General features: G+C 43.9%; 1 protein-coding gene across 2 annotated transcripts; it reads right to left on the minus strand.

Annotated features, from left to right (window-relative positions):
* Positions 1 to 348: 348 nt before the first annotated feature.
* C4H11orf54 (chromosome 4 C11orf54 homolog) lies at positions 349 to 24,378 on the minus strand. Of its 2 annotated transcripts, XM_057768728.1 has the most exons (9): positions 24,241 to 24,378; positions 20,323 to 20,470; positions 15,332 to 15,430; positions 11,285 to 11,358; positions 11,010 to 11,111; positions 8,541 to 8,717; positions 7,169 to 7,318; positions 3,094 to 3,210; positions 349 to 1,397 (listed from the first exon to the last, which is right to left on the minus strand). In XM_057768728.1, exons 2-9 carry the CDS (start codon positions 20,375 to 20,377, stop codon positions 1,224 to 1,226), a joined length of 948 nt encoding a protein of 315 aa, XP_057624711.1. In that variant the 5' UTR covers positions 20,378 to 20,470; positions 24,241 to 24,378; the 3' UTR covers positions 349 to 1,223. The 2 variants fall into 2 exon arrangements, with proteins under 2 accessions (XP_057624711.1, XP_057624712.1); XM_057768729.1 differs by lacking the exons at positions 11,285 to 11,358; positions 24,241 to 24,378 and having other exon boundaries at positions 20,323 to 20,339.
* Between the last annotated feature and the right edge of the window lie 69 nt (positions 24,379 to 24,447).

Consider the following 24,447-nt stretch of genomic DNA (forward strand, 5'->3'; position numbering starts at 1 on the left):
AGATAAAGTGGACAAAGCCCCTGCTGCATGAGTGTGAAGACTGGACTTTGGATCCCCAGAACCCACACTAAAAAGCCAGGTGGATGTGGCAGCGCATTGTAATCCCGGTGCTCAGGAGGTGAAGACAAGATTGCTCTGACTAATTCGTCTAGCTCAGTCAGCAACCTTTGGGTTCAGCCAGCCTCAATAATTAAGGTAGAGAGAAATCAAAGATACTAGATATAACCCCTGACCTCCACATGCACCTAAACACAAGGACATGCACACATGTAGCATACACATACACATTTTAAAAAGAACTGTAGTATTGTTTTGTGGAGGTAAGATAGTAAGAAGAAACAATATATTAAATGATTTTATTTAGTTTTGCCTCAAAATCATGTCTATTAAATAATTTGGGGATTTATACTCACAAGACATGTGCATTACAAAGTAAACAATCAGAACATTTATGGCTTGATTCTAAGGAGTTCCTCCACCCACACTGGGTGTCGATTTTCAAGGTTGGAGAGTGGATTTCTGGCTAATGATCACAGGTTTTATAATATAAAAGCAAGGAACTTTCTAGGCTCCGTCAGCACACATTAACGACTATCACACAGCAATAGTGTCATTGTTTTGAAAAGCATAAAAAGATTTCTTTTTTTTTTTTTTTTTTTTGGTTTTTCGAGACAGGGTTTCTCTGTGGTTTTGGAGCCTGTCCTGGAACTAGCTCTTGTAGACCAGGCTGGTCTCGAACTCACAGAGATCCGCCTGCCTCTGCCTCCCGAGTGCTGGGATTAAAATAAGATTTCTTGAATGTAATCACACTGGGAAGAGGAACAAACAGATCTCTGGATTCCTATCCTCCCCGCCCCCCAACCATCTTGTTAAGTCCATGTTGGGGGCCTGGCATAAGGTTCCAGTTTAAGGAGAAGGCAAGAGGTATGCCTAATTATGTACCTGTGTTCCCAATAATCTCCTTCACATGGAGATGCAAAGCAGTATAAGTATCATGTATCCATATCCTTGCAGTTCAGATGCCATAGAAATAGTGTTGACATAGTGAAATCACTTATGGTTTTTCTTCCGTGCTAGGGATTAAGCTAGAGCTTTGCTTGATAGGGAAAAACTCTCTTCCAGGCCCTCTACTGGATTTATTGAATTAGTATCAGTTCCTGAGTTAGGAGTTAGTGATTTAAATTTAGATAATCATTTCTCCATCTAAATAAGCATCAGTTGCTTTAGTCTCTCCCAAACGTGTGGGTCTCTTTGGGCTGGTCAATGCGGTAGAGGAGCTGGGCAGGTGAGAAGTAGCCAAGATACTCCACCGTGTCCGGGGTAGTGTCATAGTGGTAATGTCCGCCTTCTCCGTGATGGCTGAAGAAGTGCGTGTGCTCCAGTCGCAAATCAAGCCCCTAGGACAACAGACAGTCTGTTAGTACGGAGCCAAGTTATTTTGATTCTAATGTATTTAAAGAGGAGAAGCCTTTTATTACTTTTTACAAGTTTTTTAAAATTATTTTTGTTTCCTTGAGTCAGGAACTTACTACACGGCTGAGACTAGCTTTGAACTCCCAATCTTCCTACCTGTATTTCCTGAAGGACAGATCATGGGATCTGTCACTAAGCCTGCAATTAAATTTTTTGTAGTTCTGGTGCTTGAATCCAGAGCCTCATGCATGCCAGGTGAGGACTCTATCACTGAGCTACATCTCCAGCTGACTAGTGTTTAAGTAAGCAATGGAATCGCATGATAAGAAAACCCAAGGAGGCAAGGATGCAAGAGGGTACAGCCAGTAACAGTCACTGAAATGTAACTTCTCTCTTTTTCTGCCTTTCCTTTCCTCAAGGCAGCAGATATAAGCAACTTCCTGTATGTTCTGGGAAGACTTTAATGTTTTTATTCAGACTGTAGCTTTCTACACTGTTCTGCAAACTGCTTATTTAAAAATTAACAATCAGGGGACTGGGAAGAAGAGCAGCAGTAAGAGCACCGGCTGCTCTTCCAGAGGACCAGGTGCAGTTCTCAGCGCGCACACGACAACTGGAACCACCCGGAATTCCAGTCCCAGGGAACCTGACACCCTTTTATGGCCTCCAGGGACACCAAGCACACACGTAATACACAGACATACTTGTAGGCAAAACATCCATACACATAAAAGTAATAAAGTTTAGTTTTTTTCTTTTTCTTTTTTGAGTCAGGGTTTCTCTGTAGCTTTTGGAGCCTGTCCTGGAACTGGCTCTTGTAGACCAGGCTGGTCTCGAACTCACAGAGATCCGTCTGCCTCTGCCTCCCGAGTGCTGGGATTAAAGGTGTGTGCAACCACTGCCCGGCTTAGTTTTTTTTTCTTTACAAAATTACCATATAGCTTAATATCTCTGCCTCTGAGAGCTTAAATGCTCTGGCTTTCACTCATACCTATGTGGCATTCTGCTCAGTGACTCAATGACGATCTTTCTGCTACTACAAAATGTTGTCATTGGTAATCTTTTAACTGATCATTTTGCAGTATTGTATAGATAAAATCTTAACTAACAGTCACTGGTTCCAAAGGCCTACCCATCACCACTTTGGCAGACACTTTCTTTTTTTTTTTTTTTTTTTTTTGGTTTTTCGAGACAGGGTTTCTCTGTGGTTTTGGAGCCTGTCCTGGAACTAGCTCTTGTAGACCAGGCTGGTCTCGAACTCACAGAGATCCGCCTACCTCTGCCTCCCAAGTGCTGGGATTAAAGGCGTGCGCCACCACCGCCCGGCCCAGACACTTTCTTTGAATTAGCTGATAGCACTTTTTTCCAGCCTGTAGCATTAGAATATGATGAGCACCAAACACTATGGTAAGACACCCAAATCTTGTACTTTTATTATTATTATTTATTTGCTTTTGAGACAGGGTCTCAGTATATAGCCTGGGATGGCCTGGATCTCACAGAGAGCCTAGGAAGTTCTGGGATTAAAGCCGTGTTCCACCACACCCAGATCTTTTATTATTTAATAGAACAACTTCTGTGTGATTTAAAATGCCTGTTCACACACACAACAAACAAATGGCAGGTAAAACAATAACAAAAACAAACAAATAAATCACTAAATGGCAGGTGAAGGCTCACCGGATCTTTGGAGACAAAGACTGGCAGGCAAACCAAAGGAGCTGTCATCTCATAAAAATGTAGCCAGTTATTGACTGCTTCATCCGAGTTCAGTGGGCAGGAAGAAAACTCTGCTGGCTGCAAAACAAAAAATGGTTAAACAGGAAAACACACTGAATATTAAATGAGAATTAAAAATGTTTAAAGTATGATCTCATTGTCAATTTTATACATCTCACTGACTGGTTTTGGCATTAATTACATACCCCAGTTTTTTTGGGTTTTTTTGGTTTTTTTTTTAATTTTTTTTTAAATATTTATTTATTATGTGTACAGCATTCCTTCCATGTGTGCCTGCAAGCCAGAAGGGGGCACCAGGTCTCATTATAGATGGCTGTGAGCCACCATGTGGTTGCTGGGAATTGAACTCAGGACCTCTGGAAGAGCAGTCAGTGCTCTTAACCACTGGGCCATCTCTCTAGCCCTACATACCCCAGTTTTATGGATAGTCAACCAATTTGTACAAGCTAAAACTTATTCCTAAGTTATTGAAGGAATGAGGCAATTACTAGCTCCTTTTACTTTTCTTCAGTTGTATATGTTTTCCATTTAATGTGTGATTTTAATTTCATTTTATTTTTTGTGATACTGGGAATTGAACCTGGAGACCTGTTGACACTTTATCCAAGTACTGTACTGCTGAGCCATGGCCCCAGCCTCTCCATTCTAATATTTTTCTTCTACAGTTCTGGGGTTGAAACCTGGACCTCCCGCCTTGTAGGCAAGCATTCTATCATGGAGCTATTTGGCTCTCCCTTTCCAATCCTTCCACCCTAGTCTTGAATTTTTTTTTTTCCAGTGGTAGGGATCAAACCTAGAGCCTTGCACATACTAGTCAAGGCCTCTCCACCGAGCTACAGCCTCATAACTGCTGCCAGGAACAGCAAGTGGGTGGATGGAGAAACAGGTGCTACAAGTCGGCAGAGGCATTAAAGAGAATAAGATACCTCATAATACACTTAAATGAGGTGAGAGGACACAGAGGAAACTATCCAAACTGCTGAAAGAAGTTAGTGGGGCCAGCAGTTTGCTTCCGCAGGTAAAGTCCTTGCCATGGAAGCATGGTGAACTGAACATGATCCCTGAAACTTGCAATGGAAGAAAAAAAACTATTTTCTATTTAAGAAGAGATTGTTAATTTTAAAAATGCCGGCGAGTTCTGAGCAGCTGGTGGTGGGAAATGCTGGCGGGTCCCTGGTGGCAGTAGACAGGCCCACAGAGCCAGCCAGTCCCCAGCGGGCTGGTGGGTGCGAGCAGGTGGCGGATAGAAGGCACATAGACACATCGTACAGAATAGAATTGGATATTTATTACTTAGAGGAAAGAGAAATAAAGAAAAGAAGAGGAGAAAGAGACAAAGAAGAGGGGAAGCAGAGAGAGGAAAGCAAGCGCACCCCAGGAAGGGACAGTAAGAGATCCAAGATGGCGGGGAGAGGGGAGCAGGGGTAGCCAGGAGTGGGCATGGCTTGCCTCTTAAAGAGACAAAAACCATAACAGTTAATGTATGTGCACATGATGGGGGTGTGTCGCAGAGTCAGCATGGAGGTCGATGACAGCTACACAGAGCTTGTTTCTCCTTCTGTCACCAGGCTTCCAGAGCAGGAGGCTCACCCTGAGAACAAGCCTCAGTAAGCTGTCCTCTGATCTCCACACGTGGGCCCCTGCATTCACACATACATCACACACAGTAATAAACACAGAGAAACCGGACTGAAAGAATGCACTGTGTTTAGGGAAGGCAGAGATGACTGAAGACAGAGCTGTCAGTACTCACGAAGACTAAGAACTTGGTCCAGGGTTGAGGGTGCCTTAGCACTACAGTCCTTGCCTCATGGGTGTAAGGCCTTGGCTTTAAATCCCTAGAACTCCACCCCCACCCATAAAAGCAAAACCCAGGAACAAAACTCATCATTGCTAGGGATGACTGTGAGGCCCTGGGTTTGCATCACCAACATGGCAAAAAACAGAGAAAATCAATGTAATTGCTATTTAAATGTTGGTCTCTTGGGCTAGAGAGGTGGCTCAGAGGTTAAGGGCAATGACTGTTCTTCCAGAGGTCCTGAGTTCAATTCCCAGCAACTGCATGGTGACTCACAGCCATCTGTAATGGGATCTGATGCCCTCTTCTGGCCTGCAGGTGTACATGAAGGTGTACATAATAAATAAATACATCTTTTAAAAAAAAATGCTGGAGCCGGGCAGTGGTGGCGCACGCCTTTAATCCCAGCACTTGGGAGGCAGAGGCAGGCGGATCTCTGTGAGTTCGAGGCCAGCCTGGTCTACAAGAGCTAGTTCCAGGACAGGCTCCAAAATCACAGAGAAAGCCTGTCTCGAAAAACCAAAAATAAATAAATAAATAAATAAATAAATAAATAAATAAATAAATAAATGTTGGTCTCACAATGTGTCTCTGGCTGACCTGGAACTCACAAAGGTCCACCTGCCCAAGTCCTGGGATTAAAGATGTGCACCACCAAACAAGTGCTACTTAAATGATTTCTTTTTAAGTGGAAAAATCCACCTAAATTTTCAGTATCAGTGAAATTTTAAAAATAATTCTATAAAGAAGTGAGAAGTTTTCACTTCTTAGCGTTTAAATGTACAAGGCTACTGTAGTTAAGAGGGTGCCAGGTGCACAGATAGGCATGTTCTACCTGTTACTTTCCAATGCTGTGAAAAAAAACCCACAACTAAAGACCTTGACAAGAAAGGATTATTTCATTTTACAGTTTAAAGTTCATCATGAAGGCAAGTCAGGGCAGCAACTCCAGGCAGGAACCTGGGAGCAGGAACTGAAGCAGAGACCATGGAGGAGCACTGCTTACTGGTTTGCCCTCCAGGGCCTGCTAGGCCTGGTTTTATATTGTTTGTTCTCAGGGTTGGTGGGGGGGGGCGGTTCGAGACAGGGTTTCTCTGTGGCTTTGGAGCCTGTCCTGGAACTCACTCTGTAGACCAGGCTGGCCTCAAACTCACAGAGATCCTCCTGCCTCTGCCTCCCGGGTGCTGGATTAAAGGCTCCTACCACTTGGCTAAGGCCTACTCTTTTATATCACCCTGCCCATAGTGAGCCGGACCCTCCCATATCAAGCATTACTTGAGAAAATACCCCACAGAGCTGCTCACAGGCCAGTCTAATGGAAGCAGTTCCTCAGTTGAGGTTCTCTCTTCCTGGGTAACTAACCTATGTCAAACTGACAAAAAAACTAACCAGAACACAGGCAGACCAACGCAGCAGAATGGAGAAGCCAGAAACAAAGTCTTGCATGGGGTGGGGTAGAGTGGGGGCAAATCATTTTTTCATTTTAAACAGGTATTTTTCTTTTTATGTGTTTTCATGTTCTGCCTGCATGATCCCAAAGATGGCATCAGATCCCCCGGAACTAGGGTTAATGAAGGTTGTGAGTCACTATGTGAGGGATGGGAACTGACCCTAGGTCCTCTTGAGGAGCAGCAAGTGATCTTAACCACCAACTCATTTCCCCGTCCTGGGTGAATGATTTTTGAACAAGAATGCCAAGCGTCAGCCAATGGGAAAACTGGACACACACGCAAAGGGACGAAGGTGACCTCTGCACCATATGTAAATTACCTTCAATGGAGCAAAGACCACAGGGGAAAATTCCTATGATTGGGGTTGATCATGGTTTATTGGGCCATGTGAAAATTAAATATTTTGCCGGGTGGTGGTGGGCGCACGACTTTAATCCCAACACTCGGGAGGAAGAGGCAGGCGGATCTCTGTGAGTTTGAGGCCAGCTTGGGCTACAAGAGCTAGTTCCAGAACAGGCTCCAAAGCTACAGAGAAACCCTGTCTCAAAAAACCAAAAAGAAAAAAAAAAAGAAAGAAAAAGAAAATTAAAAACTTTACCGTGAATGGTGGCATCTATCTGTAATCGTCGCACTCTGGAGGCTGAGGCAAAGCCTATAGAGTCTATTTAGTAAGTTTGAGACTAGCCTGAATTATACAGTGATACTCTCCCTTCCCCGCAAACCGTGAGAAGCTGTATGTCTAGGCAGGCAGGCGCAGAGTCCTCACCATGATGTGGGCCTTGACTTTCCCCTTCTGCACGATGAAGGTGCCTCCCATCCCCACGGGCTTGTTTCCGTAGTGCCTCTCCAGAATCTGCCTCATGCAAGTCACAAAGTTAAGCTCTCCTGTTCTTCTCTTGGCTTGCACCTTGATGACCTGCAGAGGGTGAAATGGTGCACATCACTGCACAAACTGTAAAATTCTGTGTAGATAACTACCTCAGTGTACCACTACGAAACCCACTGCCGCCAGGTCAGCATTCCTGTCTGCCCAGCACAGATTAGAGGCGAGGTATCTCAGTGCTGTGAGTCTTATTTAAATCACACCCAGCCATGTGTGTGATTTATTCATCTTATTCATGAGTTCCTCAACTGAGTCCTGTGCTGAACTCTGGAGACCTGGGGAAAGTTTACTGGGGAACTTTACCTGGAGAAGATTACTGGGCTTAACCGGATTCATCTCTGGTAATGGGGGCTGAAGACATGTAGACATATTTACAAAGCCTCACTTCCTGTAACATTCTGGAGGAGGTTTTTCCATATCATTTTAGATTCTATTTCATTTCTCAAGCAGCTGAAGTGGTTCCTCTCTCAAGATCTAAGTCCTCACAGAGGCTAATACTAAAATCAAGCAGGCATTCATTCCCATCGTTTTCTTGTTTTTGTTACCACCACTTTGAGTACAATGTGGGCTCTTCTGAAACAAATGCCTATTTGCTACCTTACATAGATATGCTTCAATGTTTCACACAGGTAGCAACACACTGGGTTAGTATCTTATTCCACTACTCAGAAAAGCATCCTCGTCACTAAGTAATATTCTGAACTTTGGTTTTAAAAAATAGCCGAACGCCGGGTGATGGTGGCGCACGCCTTTAATCCCAGCACTCGGGAGGCAGAGGCAGGTGGATCTCTGTGAGTTCGAGACCAGCCTGGTCTACAGAGCTAGTTCCAGGATAGGCTCCAAAGCCACAGAGAAACCCTATCTCGAAAAACCAAAAAAAAAAAAAAAAAAAGATTTTGTCTCTCCCTGTACTGTTCTGAAATTTTTATTTAATTAATTAAGCTGTATAAAACTTTTGGCATTTAGCCGGGCGATGGTGGCGCACGCCTTTAATCCCAGCACTCGGGAGGCAGAGGCAGGTGGATCTCTGGGAGTTCGAGACCAGCCTGGTCTATAGAGCTAGTTCCAGGACAGGCTCCAAAGCCACAGAGAAACCTTGTTTCGAAAAACAAAAAACAAAAAACAAAAAAAAAAAAGAAAAGAAAAGTTTTGGCACTGGCACATCTGATTTTCTGGGGAGAATTATATTGGGGCAATAAAAGCTCAAATTTTTAGCTGACAAGACAAAGAATAGTGTTGTGATGGGCATAATCACCTTGCCAGGTTTGCCCTCACTGGCAAAAAGATTAGCCAGCAGTGCGCATCCAAAGTCGTGATGTTTGCGGCTGTACTTCTCCAGCAGGCACTTTCCGTCTGCAGGGTTAACGCGGGCAAAGTAACTTCCGTTCACAGGGTGGCAATGTTCACTTGCTGTATGAACTATTGGCATGAACTGGAAAAAAAAATGTCAATTTTACTGTATTAATGAATGAAATGTTTTCTTTCAGATTCTAACAAATTTTATTCCAGGTCTCTCTCTCAATATATTCACATATTTTTGAGGTGCTGGAGATTGAAGCCAGGCTTTGTTTGTGCTAGAACAGGGCTCTACCACCGGCCTATATTCCCTGCCCTTATTTCAAATTATAATCACACAACAACACAATCACTCCTTTGTGTCACAGGAACAGACTAATCCCTCTGTGGGATTCATGGCTGGGGAAGCTTTGCCCCCCTCCCCCACTCTGCTGCCCAGCGGCAATACAGTGAGAAGTTTGTTTAACTATATCTTCCTCACTATGCTATAGTCTAGCTCCCAAAAGGGTCAGAGCAGTTGGGAAAATCAGTCATGGATAGAAACTTCTGAAACCATGAACCCAAACAAATGTTTCCTTTTAATGATCCTTATTTTGTCACGGCTGTGGAAATCTAACACAAACATCTTATAAAATGGTTTATTTTTTATTTTTTTTTTCTTTTTTTCCGAGACAAGATTTCTCTGTATAACAGTCCTGGCTGTCCCATAACTCACTTTGTTTTTGTTTTCGTTTTTTTTTTTTAATTATTTATTTATTTATTTTTATTTTTTGAAACAGGGTTTCTCTGTAGCTTTAGATCCTGTTCTGGAACTCATTTGTAGACTAGGCTGGCCTTGAACTCACAGAGATCCCCCTGCCTCTGCTTCCCAAGTGCTGGGATTAAAGCGTGCACCACCACAGACCAGCTTGAATTTTCATTTATTTTATGTGTATAAATGTTTTGGCCGCACACATGTGTATCATATCTGGTGGTCACAGAGGTCAGAAGGCAGCACTGGACCCCTGGAACTGGACTTACAGATGGTTGTGAGCTGCCATGTGGGGCTTGGAACTGAACTTGGGTCCTCTGGAAGAGCAGCCACTAACTTCCGAGCCACTTCTCCATGCCTGGTTTTATAAAATGTTTACCAGATTTCTTTTTTGGAGACAACTCTTGCTACGTACCCAGTAACTCGCTCTGAAGGCTAAGCTGGCATGGGAGGCACAAACTTAGGAACAATCCTCAGGCCTCAATTCTGGTATTACTGTGTCTGGCATGACATCTGGCAAAATGCCTTTTTATTTATTAAATATTTATATTTTGAGATAGGGCCATGTTCTGTGGCCCTGGCTGGCTATGCAGATCAGGTTGATCTCAAATTTGTAGTATTTTCTCAGCCTCTCAAATTATTAGGATTACAGGCTTGAGCCATTGATGCATGGCTCAAGATGTCTAATTGTAGGCTTTAACTCCTTTTTTTTTTTTCTATCTTGAACACTGGGAACTGCACGAGAGGTTCTGTGATTTTGAACAGTCACTCTGTCTGATGAGGTTCAAAGGGAATGGCAGCTTGGTCTCATCACATGAGATACAAACAAACAGTGGTAGCTTGCTATCATAAGGCACATGTAGCAATGCTGACGTTAGTACAAATGGCACAAAGCATGTTACGATACACCATATGTGGTATGCACGGCACACACTAGTGTCAAGCCACCAGTACTAGCCACTAACTTTTCTAAATAGTCTTTGTTCATTCTGATAGTTTCTTAATATTTGATTTTTAACATGGAGCTATTCCCCATTATTTCTCTTTGAATCCAGAGCTGCTTTTATATGACAACAAGGATTTGCAGAGAAGTGAGGATCCTAATATATGTGAGAATAAAATCACTAGGTGTGCAGTGGACATGGCAGTCCCAGAACTGGACAGGTGGAGAAAAAGGCCTGTGAGTTTGAGGCCAGTCTGGACTCCATAGCCTGATTCAGCCTCAGATAAATAAATAAATAAATAAATAAATGAATGAATGAATGAATGAATGAATGAATGGACAGACACACACACACACCCCTCTTTGGGGGTTAACCTGTTCCCTAAAAAAATCGGAAGTAAAGACAGTTGCTTCATTGGCACCGGATCAACTGGAGTGTCCACCTGGCCCAAACCTGGAGAGTCACCAACTACTTACAACTCACTCAAAAAGAAGGTGAATGGTTTTGTTTTGTTTTTCCTTTGAGACAGATTCTTCCACTGTAACCCAGACTGGCTTGGAATCCACTATGTAGCCTATGATGGCCTTGAACTTCCACAGTCCCCCTGCCTCAGCCTCTTAAGTGCTAGAACTACAGATAGGAGCCAGCACTCCCAGCTAAAAGTAGCTTTTGACAGGCCACTGAATAACTCAAATGTCCATGAACAAACTAACATTGCTATTCACATACTGACCTCAGAATTGAACCCGAGCGTTTGAAATGGGCCTGCCCCTGCTCCAAGGATAAAAGCTCCAGGCAGCTTTATTTCTTTTGCAATCTCATTTAGGTCATAAACCTATAAAAAGGAAAAAGTTATTGAAGTTGTACTATAACGTTCTCCTGATTTATGTTTTACAACAATCCACTGCTTCCTCGCCTGCCTGCCACACTCGCCAGTGGCCTTAGTGACAAACAGGAGCCAACCCAGTTCCTGCAGTCCGTGAATACAAAGGATCAACGCATACTTACTTTTTCCTTGTTGACAAGAGGCATTAAGTAAGGCACACCTCCTACTTCTGCAATTCTAGTTTGCCCACAGATGCCTAGAAAACACAAGCCATCTTAAAAGCAGCCAAGCATATCATTCAAGCACAAGATTCCAGAAGACGCTAAGGAACAGATGTAAGAGAATCTCGGTGTTGGAACTAACAGACATGAGAAGATGCATGTGGCCCCTGCTAGGGCCTGTTTCAACTACCACTGACAGCAGCACTGAGCATGGCTGGGCAGCGTGGCACATCGACAACTGGTGATTGAGAGGGCAGGGGCCAGCTTGTGGGCAGTTTCTAGAATTCATTTGACTAATCCCTTTAAAATGACCCCCCCCAATTGCTGAACGGTTGTGGTGCACGCCTTTAATCCCAGCACTCAGGAGGCAGAGGCAGGTAGATCTCTGTGAGTTCAAGCCCAGTCTGTTCTACAAGAGTTAGTTCCAGGACAGGCTCCAAAACTACAGAGAAACCCTGTCTCGAAAAACAAAAACAAAAAAACTCTCCCCATTAAGGGCATTTTTATTTAAAAAAAAAAATTGTGGCATATTTGTATTTTTAAATTTTTTAAAAGATTTATTTATTATATACACAACACTCCTTCCGTGTATGCTTGCATGCCAGAAGAGGGTACCAAATCTCATTATAGATGAATTGAACTCAGGATCTCTGGAAGAGCAATCAGTACTCTTAAACTCTGAGCCATCTTTTTTTTTTTTTTTTTTTTGGTTTTTCGAGACAGGGTTCCTCTGTGGTTTTGGAGCCTGTCCTGGAACTAGCTATTGTAGACCAGGCTGGTCTCGAACTCACAGAGATCCGCCTGCCTCTGCCTCCCAAGTGCTGGGATTAAAGGCGTGCGCCACCACCGCCCGGCTCTGAGCCATCTTTCTAGCCCCATATTTTTAAATTTTTAAAACATTTTGCTCTGATAGAATTTTTTTATATCCATGCTGAGAAATCTTTCTGTAAGTTGTTTTTACAAATAACAAGTATGATTTGGAAGCTAGGAGTTTCTAGTGTGTATGTCTGTAGTTGTGTATTTTGTTGTTTAAACCCAGGGCTAAAATCATACCCTGCCACTAAACTGCCCCTCCCTAGGCTCTCTACTTACATTTTATCTACTTATTGATTGATTGTATGTGTATATACCGTGTGCTGTATGTGTCTATGGTATATGCAGATGTTTCTGTGCATACACTGCACATGTATGCCACAAGTAGAAACCAGAGACGGATGCTGGTGACCTGCTCTATCTTCCTCTACGTTATTCCTTGAGAGTCTTTCACTGAACCTGGAGGAAGTCCCAGCAAGCTTCTGGGTCTGCTCCAGGGTACACATGGCTACTTCAGGTTTCCATGTGGGTGCTGGGATCTGAACTTGGGTTTTCATGCTTAAGCAGCAAGAGCTGTTACCCACTGAGCCATCTCTCCAGTCCCTCCACTTCCATTTTTTCTTTATTAATTTATTTTGCATGTGTGTGGTGGTGGAGGTCAGAGCACAACTGTGGGAGTCTTCCCCTTCCACCATGTGGATTCTGGGGACTGGACTCAGCTCATCAGGTTGACAGCAAGAGCCTTTAGTGTTGAACCATCTCGCCAGCCCCTCGACCAACATTTTTAGTAACTGCTATAACAGTGCAATGAGACACAATTTTGGAGAAGGCACTTTTTCAAAGCAGATCAGAAATTCTCTTTTACTTGAGAAGTTCATTGAAGTCCATGTAATCGCCTGCTACATGGAGGAGAGATAGCAAGGTTATTGTTAACTGAAGTACATGTAATACTGGTATATGAGATGCAAAAGTCTGTGTCTGTGGAGAGCAGACATTACCCACTGACTGTGCACTGAGTGAGAGAGACGGCGATGGCTGCAGGACTGCGGCAGGGCTCTTAGCTGTCCCGGGAATAGGGGAGAGGGAGCGCAGGCAGGGATGCACCACACACAACTGGAAAGTCCTACAGAGCTAGTTGAGACAGATTTCAAAGGTGCTAGATCCTGGGTAAAACGACAAGATTAGATGAAAAACTCAGAAAAAGTATACAAAATAGGTGAAGGCTGGGAAAAGATCCTAGAAAAAGCATCGTGAGGAGATGTCTAGACAGAGAAGGGTAGCTGCAGAAACAAATACTCTATTGAAAATGAAAATCAGAAACCGCGGGCGATTACATGGGCGAGGAAGAGAGGAGATTTTAGCTTGTTTGTTCACAAGACTTCACTGGGGCTGGAGGGATGGCTCAGCAGTCAAGAGCACGGATACTCTTCCAGAAGACCTGGGCTCGGTGCCCAGCACTCACAACCATCTCCAGTCTGGAAGTCCAGTCTCAGAGGATCCAGTGTCCTATTCTGGCCTCCATAGGCACCAGGTATGCACGAGGTGCACATTCATATCTGCAGACACAGCGCTAATACACATACATGTTTTAAAGATGGTATCTAACGGTTTCAAGGTGCTCAGAGAGACTGCCATCTGGTCTATTCACAATCAAAAACTGTTTAACCTGGCAGACTCCTCTCAACATGAGACTGACCTTTCCTATTCAATGTATCTAAGGCAGTGGTACATTATGGGGCTAAGTCCAGGAAAGAGAATTCATAGGCAGGATCAGCATCTAAGAATTCCAAGCAGATTACTTTTTAACCAAGTATGTCAATTAACATAATAAAAGAAACAGAAAATGCACTAACCTTTATTTTCTCATCACCAGAGGGCATAATGAAGGAGATTAGACTTTCGAAACACACCTGCGTTTGGTCTCCATTATGACTGATTCTGAGTTTCCTGAGCCTCTCCAGTTCCTCACTGATAAGCTGGAGCCGGCACTTACCTTGGCGTGCTGCTGGCTGCCATAGTCTATCCAGTCTGTCACACTGAGACTGGTTTACTCAGCCCATATTCACTCCTTTGTCTTCTCACTTCAAACCTGGCAAACTTCTTGAAGGGGTCTAGGCATTTAAAGGATGAACCAAACATAAGCCCTAAAAAGAGGCTTATTTAATTTTAAATTATGAATATGATGTGTGCATGTGTGAGGATACTGGCTCAAGAATACAAACCCCTTCGGAGTCTAGAAGAGGGCCTTAGGTCCTCTGGAGCTGGAGTTAGAGGCAGCTTGAGCCACCTGATGTGGGTGCTGGGAACCAAGTGAGTCCTCTGAAAGAGCAAAAGTGCTTTTAACTGCCGGGAGCTGTGGCGCACACCTTTAATCCCAGCACTCGGGAGCAGATGAGGCCAGCCTGGTCTACAAAATGAGTACCAGGATAGGCTCCAAAGCTATACAGGGAAACCCTGTCTCAAAAAGCCAAAACAAAAGAAAGCACTTTTAACTGCTGAGCCATCTTTCCAGTCCCCAAATATAGGCCTCTTGCCTCAGATATTTTCTGAGCTTGAATAAATAAAACAACCAAAAATTAAAGGAATTTTTTTTCGCTGTTAGGATTTATTTATTATGTATACAGTGTTCTGCCTGCATGCCAGATCTCATTATGGTTGTGAGTGACCCTGTGGTGGCTGGGAATTGAACTCAGGACCTCTGGAAGAGCAGCCAATGTTCTTAACCTCCGAGCCATCTCTCTAGTACTCTAAAGGAAATTTTTGTAAATCATTTGGGAAGTTAAAAACAAAATTCTGTGCTTTCAAATCTTGCCCTACTGAGCATATTCCATAACTAATGAACACACCTAAAGCCTACTCTCAGGCCGGGCGATGGTGGCGCACGCCTTTAATTCCAGCACTCGGGAGGCAGAGGCAGGCAGATCTCTGTGAGTTCGAGACCAGCCTGGTCTACAGAGCTAGTTCCAGGACAGGCTCCAAAGCCACAGAGAAACCCTGTCTCGAAAAACAAAAAACAAAACAAAACAACAACAACAAAAAGCCTACTCTCTCACGAGAGCACACAGTGAAATCTGACCCACAGAAATTAAACCAAAATGAGCCTGAAAGTTGTAATAACAGCTTAGAGGAAAATAGTATCGGCTTCTGAAAAAGAGTATGACTGACGACCAAAACCGTATTTTTAAGACTACGCACCTTTTACAGGAAAGGCAAATGGCTCCTTTGTTAAATCTGGGCAGTCAACCACGGAGACCTGGACATCAGCAAAGTTGTCCTTCAGCCCCTTCTGCAAAACTAATAAAAGACACGCAAAGGCATTATCTAGTGTTAGGCAAAAATTTGGCCACTGTATACTAAATCTTCCTCCAAAGTTTCTCTTTTAGACTCACAGTCCAAACTCACACTATAAAAAGGAGGGATGGGCTGGAGGGGTGGCACACATCTTTAGTCCCAGTACTAGGGAGGCAGAGGCAGGCACATCTCTGTTAGCTTGGTCTACAGAGTGAGTTCTGGACAGCCAGAGCTACACAGAGAAACCTGTCATAAATAACCAAAAACAAAACAAAACAAACAAAAACCAAAAGAGGGATGGACCCAGGGCTTCAGCAGAAACTACATGGCCTACCGCTGACCTGTACCCCCAGCGGAGGAATGATCTTACTGAAGAAGAAAATCAGACTCTGACATGATTGGAAGATATAATGGACTCTATGACATACAAATACCCACATCCACTGATCTTGCTATGGTGCTTTATAGAAGAATGGCCCCCAGAGGCTTATAAATTTGAATGCTTAGTTAGCAGGGAATGGAACTGTTTGAGAAGGATCCAAAGGTGTGGCCTTGCAGGACTCCGTCTCTCTCCCTCTCCTTCTCTCTCTCCCTCTCCTGCCTGGGCATCAGGATTTAAGCTCTCCACCACTGCCCCAGCACCATGCCTGTCGGTTTCCCCCTAGGGAAGATCATGGACTAACTCTAAACCTGTAAGCAAGCCCCAGTTAAATGTTCTCCTTTGTAGGAGTTGCCTTGGTGCCTTCACTAAGCCCTGGGTCTGCCCCTCTTTTTTATAATGGGAAGGATAGGTTTTCATGTCTTGTCATGGTGTCTTTTCACAGCCACAGAACAGAAACTAAGATGACAGAAAAGAAACAGACTGCACACAGGCAAGGGCTAGCTTCCCTCAAGGAGGAAATCTCAAAAAATCTAATGAAATCTCAAGCGACATATTTAGTGGAGTTACAGACAAGTGTTGTGGGGTATTTATCACACTGTGAACCCCAAGATTGCATTACTTAAAGAAAATTAACCATACGTCAAGAGGCAGAGCAAGCAACCAGGTGACAAGAGGTAACCACAGAGAGTGAGGGGAAGTCAGGAGGTAGCAGGGAGGGACAACTGGTAGGAGGAGTTCTGTTTCAGTCAGGCCGGGAGAAAAGTCTCTTTCTGAAGGAGGAAGGAGCCGGCTGATTTCTCTGCCCCTCTGAATGAGCAGGTTTGCACCCCAGCATCTGGCTCCTGAGTCTTTATTGGAAAAAAAAAAGAAAAAAGATAGAGACTTAGTTAAAACAACACTTGCCACCCTGTGTGATGGTTGAGAGGGGGCAGCGGGAGGCAGAGGCTACCTCTGGCCTCGGGCCTCGAGGCCACGCTAGCAGCAAGGAGGCATGGGCAGCTGTGGAGGCACAGTGGGCAGCTGAGGCAGCAATGGATCAGGTACAGCCACTGTGCCACAGATAAAAACAACACACAAGACCCCAAGCCAAAGAGGCCAGACAAGAGTAGAGACTGCATGACTTCAGTTTGTTTCAAACACAGGCTTCGAGGGTGATGAACAACGGTCACCTCTGGACAGAAGGGCTGACCGGAAGGTCTGTGAGGGTGCCTGCTAGGATGCCGAATATAGATTTCGACTTGAATGGCAGTTATGTAGTTAGGGTTTTGTTTCTGTGAAGAGACACCATGACCACAGCAACTCATAAAACATTTAATGGCAGCGTGCAGATAGACATGGTGCTGGAGAAGGAGCTGAGAGTTCTACCTATGAATCCGCAGGCACCAGGCAGGGAACTGGCTTGAGCTTCTGAGACCTCAAAGCCCGCCCCAGTGGTGACACACTTCCTCCAGCAAGGCCACATCTCCTAATAGTGACAAGCATTCAAACACACGAGTCTGTGGGGGCCATACATACTCAAACCACCATACCTAAGAACATGTGCTCACATTCTGCAAACGCTATTCCTTATTGTAGGTGTATTATGCCATAATACAGTGTAGAAAAGCACAGTGCCTTAACATTCCAGTGCTTTTTTCTTCTAGAACTTTACTTTATTTTACTTGGTTTTTTGAGATAGGGGTCTTACTACATAGCCCTGGCTGTCCTGGAACTCATTACATAGACCAGGCTGGCCTCAAACTCAGAGATCTTCCTGACTCTGCTCAAGAGATATTTTAATAATAATTTATAAAAGTATGTCTAATAACCTGGCGGCCCACAGCACCTTACCAGCCAAGAATGATACTTGTGAAAATCAGACTCTGATACCAATTAAATGAGCGAGAGCTCTGTGTGTGGAATATTATTTTAAGATGAGTTATGTTTGTTTATGCTGTGGAAAATTTGTTTTAATGATGCAAAGATGTGTCATGTTCTTTTATGATGCATTGTTTAACTCTGCCTTTCTAAAACCTCTGATAGTCTAATAAAGAGCTGAACGGCCAGTAGCAGGGCAGGAAAAAGGACAGGCATGGCTGGCAGGCAGAGAGAATAAATAGAAGATCTAGGAGCAAGAGGGATGAAAGAGCAGGAAAAGAAGGGGCCAGTCGCACAGTCAGACATGGACTAAGAAGGAAAGAAAAGATAAAACCAAACCAAACCAAAGAACAGCTACAGTTTTGCAGACCAGAACAGGTTCTTCCGTGGCTAGGAAGGAGGACCGCTACAGTGCAGGTCTGTTTAACAGAAACACATGTGTTTTGTTTATTTATAGGACATGTGCACGTGCACTCGCATGCATGCACACAAGCAAGCAAGCTCATGCGTGCTGAGGTGCACGTAGGGATTAGAGGACAACCCGTGGGAGCTGGTTCTCTTCTTCCACTGAGCTGGTCCCAGGGGTGGAATTCAGGCTGTCACCCTTGAGGTGCAAACGCCTTTACCCACTGAGCCATCTCATCTGCCCCATGAGCGATATATTTTTTTTTAATATTTATTTATTTATTTATTATGTATACAATATTCTGTCTGTGTGTATGTCTGCAGGCCAGAAGAGGGCACCAGACCTCAATCCAGATGGTTGTGAGCCACCATGTGGTTGCCGGGAATTGAACTCAGGACCTTTGGAAGAGCAGGCAATGCTCTTAACTGCTGAGCCATCTCTCCAGCCCCCGAGCGATATATTTTTAAGGATCAAAAATATAAGAAAAAAGCACTAAAAAAAGCAAAAAGCAGGTACATGTTTGATTCAGTCTCTTCAAGAACACATGATAGAGCCGGGCGATGGTGGCGCACGCCTTTAATCCCAGCACCCGGGAGGCAGAGGCAGGCGGATCTCTGTGAGTTTGAGACCAGCCTGGTCTACAGAGCTAGTTCCAGGACAGGATCCAAAGCCACAGAGAAACTCTGTCTCGAGAAACCAAAAAAAAAAAAAAAAAAAAAAAAAAAAAGAACACATGATAACTACCAGATAGCATGCTGAGAGAAGTAAGGGTTGGTTACAGAGACAGAAGCTACCACGGAATGGAACCTAACACATCAGGGAAAGGGCAGATGCTGAAACACCAAAGGTTTGAATGTAATTTCAATGCAAACCTGGTGGGCTTCATTTTGTGCACTCATCCATCTTTTTTCTTCTCTAGTTTACATTGGGGGAACTTCCTTAAATTCTTCTTGGAACAAGGTACACAAAACATAAGAAACAGCCATAGGCAAATTTAAGGAAGTGAATTAACAACCTGTGAATCAGGAGGCAGGCAAAGTATATTCGGGACTATGAGCAATACTCAATAGTAGATCATATGTTTCGTTTTCATGATTTACTTTTATTGTGGGAGTGCTTTGCCTGCATGTGTATGTGTGTGCACCATCTCTGTGTCTGCGGCCGAAGAAGGCCAGAAGAGGGCACTGAATCCCATAGAACTGACAATTACAGACAATTGTGAGCCACGTGAGTTCTAGGAACAGAACTCTGGTCTCCTGAGTTTAGTCAGTGCTCTTAACTACTGACTCATCTCTCCCACCCTAGCAGACGATATATTTAAAGAATATTGTCAGTATTGCACCACTCTCTGCTATCTTTTTGTTTGTTTGTTTGTTTGTTTTTTGTTTTTTTCCAGACAGGGTTTCTCTGTAGCTTTGGAGTCTGTCCTGGAACTAGCTCTTGTAGACCAGGCTGGCCTCAAACTCACAGAGATCCACCTGCCTCTGTGTCCCAGGTGCTGGGATTAAAGGTGTGTGCCACCACTGCACGGCCCCTCTGCTAATTTTCATTGCACAAAGCAGATAGCCACAGGATCGCTATAAATGTGATGTGATGATTACTTCTAGGAGAATAAGCAGAAAAGGAACTAGCACTAGGGTTGGGAACAAAATGAATTTTAAATTTGTGTATAATTATCTTTCAAAAAATTTAAGACTCTATGCATACATGTTAATATGCAGAGAGGACTGGCCTTTAAGGTACTATGTGCATTTTTAAAAAAGATTTATTTATTTATTAAGCATACAACGTACTACTGGCATGGAAGGCACCATGCCTCATTACAGATGGTGTGAGTCACCATGTAGTTGCTGGGAATTGAACTCAGGACCTCTGGAAGAGCAGCCGGTGCTCTTACCCTCTGAGCCATCTCTCCAGCCCCTATGTGCAGTTTTATGTGCTGCTAAGGATCTTGAAATTAAATAACTTCTATTTTAAGATCAAGATGTGCTAGAAAGTATAAACGCTTACAAATAACACAGCATAAAAACTTACAAAAGTTTCTTTTATTTTTCGAAAGACAGAATTTTGAAATTTTAAAAAAATGAATACTGAACAGATACTAAAATGAAAATTTCTGTATCAAAAGTACCACTTCACTAAGATACAGACAGGTAATTAGCTACATATATATATACATATTTATCAGGGATCTTTTGGTTTTGTCTCCTGGAACAGTCCTTAAAATCCCAAGGTTAACATCATTTTTACCTTCAGCAAGCTCCTCCAGACTTGGCACATGAAAGGAAAACTCAGTACAAGCCATTTCCTTTCTTCTCAGCAAGGTCGCTCAGACACAGCAGCTATTGTTAACTATCACGAGAGTGCACAGGGCACCAGCAGGAAGAGTCCCGGGGTTCTGGAAATGAGTAGTAGAGTTCAATTACTAGTTGAAGGCAAAGGCCACAGAGGTTCACTTATGTAAGGAGGGCAAAGTGCCCCAAGCTTCCCTCAGAGCCCCAAACATCGTGTGTCCATTCCATGTGAGCAGGAGCAGGGGGACCTCTTTTCTGCCGTCCTTTCCCTCTTCTTCCTTTTAGTTTTTCTATTTTCTTCCCTCCCTCCCTCCCTCCCTCCCTTTTCCTTCTTCCTTCCTGGCGGTGTTTTATGCTATATCCCAACCCAACACTACTTGAATCTGTTCTCTTTCATTTCTGTGTTCAGTACTGAGATGGAAGCAGGGCCTCAGGCATGCCAGGAAAGCGCTCTCCCACTGAGTGCTATACTCAGCTCAAACCTGGGCTTTTCTAATGCAGGGTCTAAGAATATGGTCTTGAAACTAAAGATATGTATAAAGATTACAAACAAATGGTTTACTGTATGTGTGCATGTGTGTACGTACGTACAGTTTACAGGAGTCTACACTGTTATATCTGTATAGAACACATGATAGATCATGTTTCCTACTTTCTTATTTGACATTCAAACTAAAAGTTGTCTTAGACTTAAGTTGTTTTAATATTACACTTGTTTATTTGTGTGTGTGTGTGTGTGTGTGTGTGTGTGTGTACGTGTACACCAGAGTACACCTGTGGAGACCACAGGACGACTTACAGAACTTGGTTCCCTCTCCAACACGTGGATGCTGGGGACTGAAGTCGGACAGTCAGTCCTGATGGTAAGTTCCTTTACCCACCTGCCAGCTTGCTGGTCTGACTACCCTTATTAGTATTTCTAAATGGAGAACAAATTTTATTCTAAAGTAGATCTCAGTATCAAGAAACAGGAGTTTGTTTATTTTTTTCCCTTGAAGCTACAAAATTATGTTATAGGATATGCTGTCAAATTTCATTTCTTTTTACATTTGAATTATTCCTTTATCATTTTAATAAGAGACAATTTTAGTTACCAATTGAAATGGAAACCTATAGAATGATTAGATTCTGAAAGTCAAATTTTTACTTTAGTTTACAAATACCCTAACCAATATAACTTATATTTCCCAGAATACACAGCAAGAGCACTTCACAGTAAACAGACACAAATATGCAAAGGACAGTCAGGGCTACGTAGAGAGGCCTCTGTCAAACAACAGCAGCCCCGTGAATCCGGTGTGCTGAGTCAGCAGTGAAGAAGTGGTCCCTTCATCCGATAAAAGGAAGTATGTGTTTAGAGTGACCCTGCAGCACCTACTAGAACTGGTCACGTTTAAGCTTCATCTTCCTCCCAGACTGGATTTCTTCTCTCTTCCAAGTATCTTGCACAATGGGTGCTCTATTAGTTCATCAGTAAGCATTTATGATATACCTGACTGGTAAGATTCAAGCACACGTCTGGCTTCACAGCTGTGCAAATTGTACAGTCAGTCACACAGGACCCCGTATTCATATAGATCTATGTGTATCAAAAACTACACATACAGGTGGCTTGTGTTTTCTGTCTTGTTTTGATTGTTTGTTTTGTTTGTTTGTTTTTGATGGTGCCAGGGATTGAACTCAGGACCATGCATGCTAGGCAAGACAGCTCTACCTCTAGGCCAACAATTTAACATCTGAACTGTGTTTGGAAACTCACAGGCTAGTGAAGCATGAGCAGGGCCAAGGTATGCTTGCCACATCTGGCCACCCACTGGATAAGGTAGGGTTTTTTTTGTTTTGTTTTGTTTTTTTCCAAGACAACAGTGTTTCTCTGTGTAACCCTTGCTGTCCTGGAACTTGTTCTGTGCATCAGGCTGGCCTCGAACTCAGAGGCTGGCCTGACTCCGCCTCTGGAGTGCTAGGAATAAAGGTGTGTGCCACCACCACCGCTACCTGGCCTAATAAGGTGTTTTTAATGTCCCATTAGAACTTAATCCTGGTAGATTGCCATGGTTGGGAGTCCACAGAGAGTCAATTCTACAAATTCCAGACTACAGGCAAAATGTGTAGGGATCAGGAAGTAAAAGGAAGGCAAGTGAGTTAGTTTGGTACATTGTTCCACAGCTACGGTAACAATTCATAACTGGTACAAGTTATGAAGCAGAACTCCAAACTGCAGTGATTCTTTACCAGGGTCCCTTGACCTTAGTAGGCCCTGAGCACAACTGACTTCATGATGGAAGTGCCATTCAGGCTGTAAAACTCAGAACATAGACAGCACCTGCCAAGACTAAAACAAAGGCCCAATCCATCAAAACTGTGGATCAAAGTTCATAGTTCTGGGACAGCTTCTAAATGTACTAACCTTGCTCTTTAGCTTCCGTAGTTCCGCTTGGCTAACTGTTCATGTTACCTAAGTATGCCAACCAGGACATAAATTTTTGTGCTTAAAAGCTCACCCTGGCTCAGTTTTCTGCTTGGCTAACTGTTCATGTTACCTAAGTATGCCAACGAGGATATGATTTTTCTGCTTAAAAGCTCACTCTGGTTCAGTTTTACACTGGGATCCTGAACACCCAGTGTGGCTGCCAGTCGGCTAATAAAGGCTTTCTATTGGTTTATACCCATGTCTGAGCAGTCTTCTCTGGTCAACGTCCCAACAATTCTGCTCATTAAGTTCTTTTTTTTTTTTTCTTTTTTTTTCTTTTTTGGTTTTTCAAGACAGGGTCTCTCTATGTAGCCCTGGCACCGTGGAACTTACTCTGTAGACCTGCTTGGCCTGGCCTCATAGAGTCTGCCTCCCGAGTGCTGGGATAAAGGCGTTGTCCACCACTACCACCAGGCTGCTCATTAAATTCTTTTTCTTTTCTTTCTTTTCTTTTCTTTTCTTTTTTTTTTTTTTTCGAGACAGGGTTTCTCTGTAGCTTTGGAGCCTGTCCTGGAGCTACCTCTTGTAGACCAGGCTGGTCTCGAACTCACAGAGATCTGCCTGCCTCTGCCTCCCAAACGCTGGAATTAAAGGCGTGCGCCACCACCGCCCAGCTGCTCATTAAGTTCTTATGCACTGGCAGTACACACATAAGGAAAGATGGTAAAACTTGTGCTAATAATTCTATTTTTTATTTATTTAGGGGAAAAACATTTTTTTTTTTTTGAGACAGGGTTTCTCTGTGGTTTTGGAGCCTGTCCTGGAACTAGCTCTTGTAGACCAGGCTGGTCTCGAACTCACAGAGATCCTCCTGCCTCTGCCTCCCAAGTGCTGGGATTAAAGGCGTGCGCCACCAACGCCCGGCGGGAAAAACATTTTTTGAGTCAGGGTCTCACCATGTAGCCTAGGCTGGCCTGACAATCCTCCTTGCTCAGACTCTCCAGTTCTGGGAGTTCCCACCGTACCCAGCTAGTTGTCTCTTTCGTTTTGAACAGGACTCTGCATTTTGACTTTGCACTGGTCCTTTCGCAAGACACGGGCTCTGAATGTGACAGTTTGCGATGCCTGTCTTGGAGTTCACAGCGATTGCACTGGCTGTAAGTAGACCAATAATACCTTACGTATCCAATCATAATACGGTAACAACCACTGACTAAGGGCAGGTAGCCCTGCTGGCTGGCTTGTCATACAATACAGAGGTGCAGCATGGAAAATAACTCAAACCAGCTCATTACTGAAGAGAAAGTACTAAACCTTGGTTTACGCTGTTCAGTCAGCTGAGGATCTGAGGGAAGCAGCCCATGCCTGCTGCAAGCGAACTCCTGGAGGGTAGGTAGGGTGCCCAGAGCAGCCGGCACCCTGTGTCTGAGGAGGAACTCGGCCCCACAACAAACGGACGCTCACCTGACCCGCAGTGTCTTCACGCTCGCAGGAATGCCTTCTTTCCACTCAGGAACACAGCTTCCCTGTCCTGCAGCTCGTTTTCCTCTGCCTGCTCAGGGCCTGAGGACGAGCTGGGTACCGCCCCTTCCGGAGCTCCGCCCACCACAGTCCACCCACATGGCCACGCCCACCGCGTAGCCGCGCTCTTGTACCCACTCGCCGCTGCGA

Source organism: Chionomys nivalis, chromosome 4 (assembly GCF_950005125.1).
Source record: "Chionomys nivalis chromosome 4, mChiNiv1.1, whole genome shotgun sequence".
NCBI classification, from domain to species: Eukaryota; Metazoa; Chordata; class Mammalia; order Rodentia; family Cricetidae; genus Chionomys; species Chionomys nivalis.

Bases quoted from the DNA above. Each gene is read 5' to 3' on its own strand.
- C4H11orf54 (XM_057768728.1), bottom strand. From the start codon at position 20,377: ATGGCTTGTACTGAGTTTTCCTTTCATGTGCCAAGTCTGGAGGAGCTT. The intron at 11,359-15,331 runs GTGCGTAGTCTT...TGTGTTTTCTAG, and splicing joins ATTTGCCTTTCCTGTAAAAG to GCATCTGTGGGCAAACTAGA. The intron at 3,211-7,168 runs GTGAGGACTCTG...TTTGTTTTGCAG, and splicing joins AAGTCAAGGCCCACATCATG to CCAGCAGAGTTTTCTTCCTG.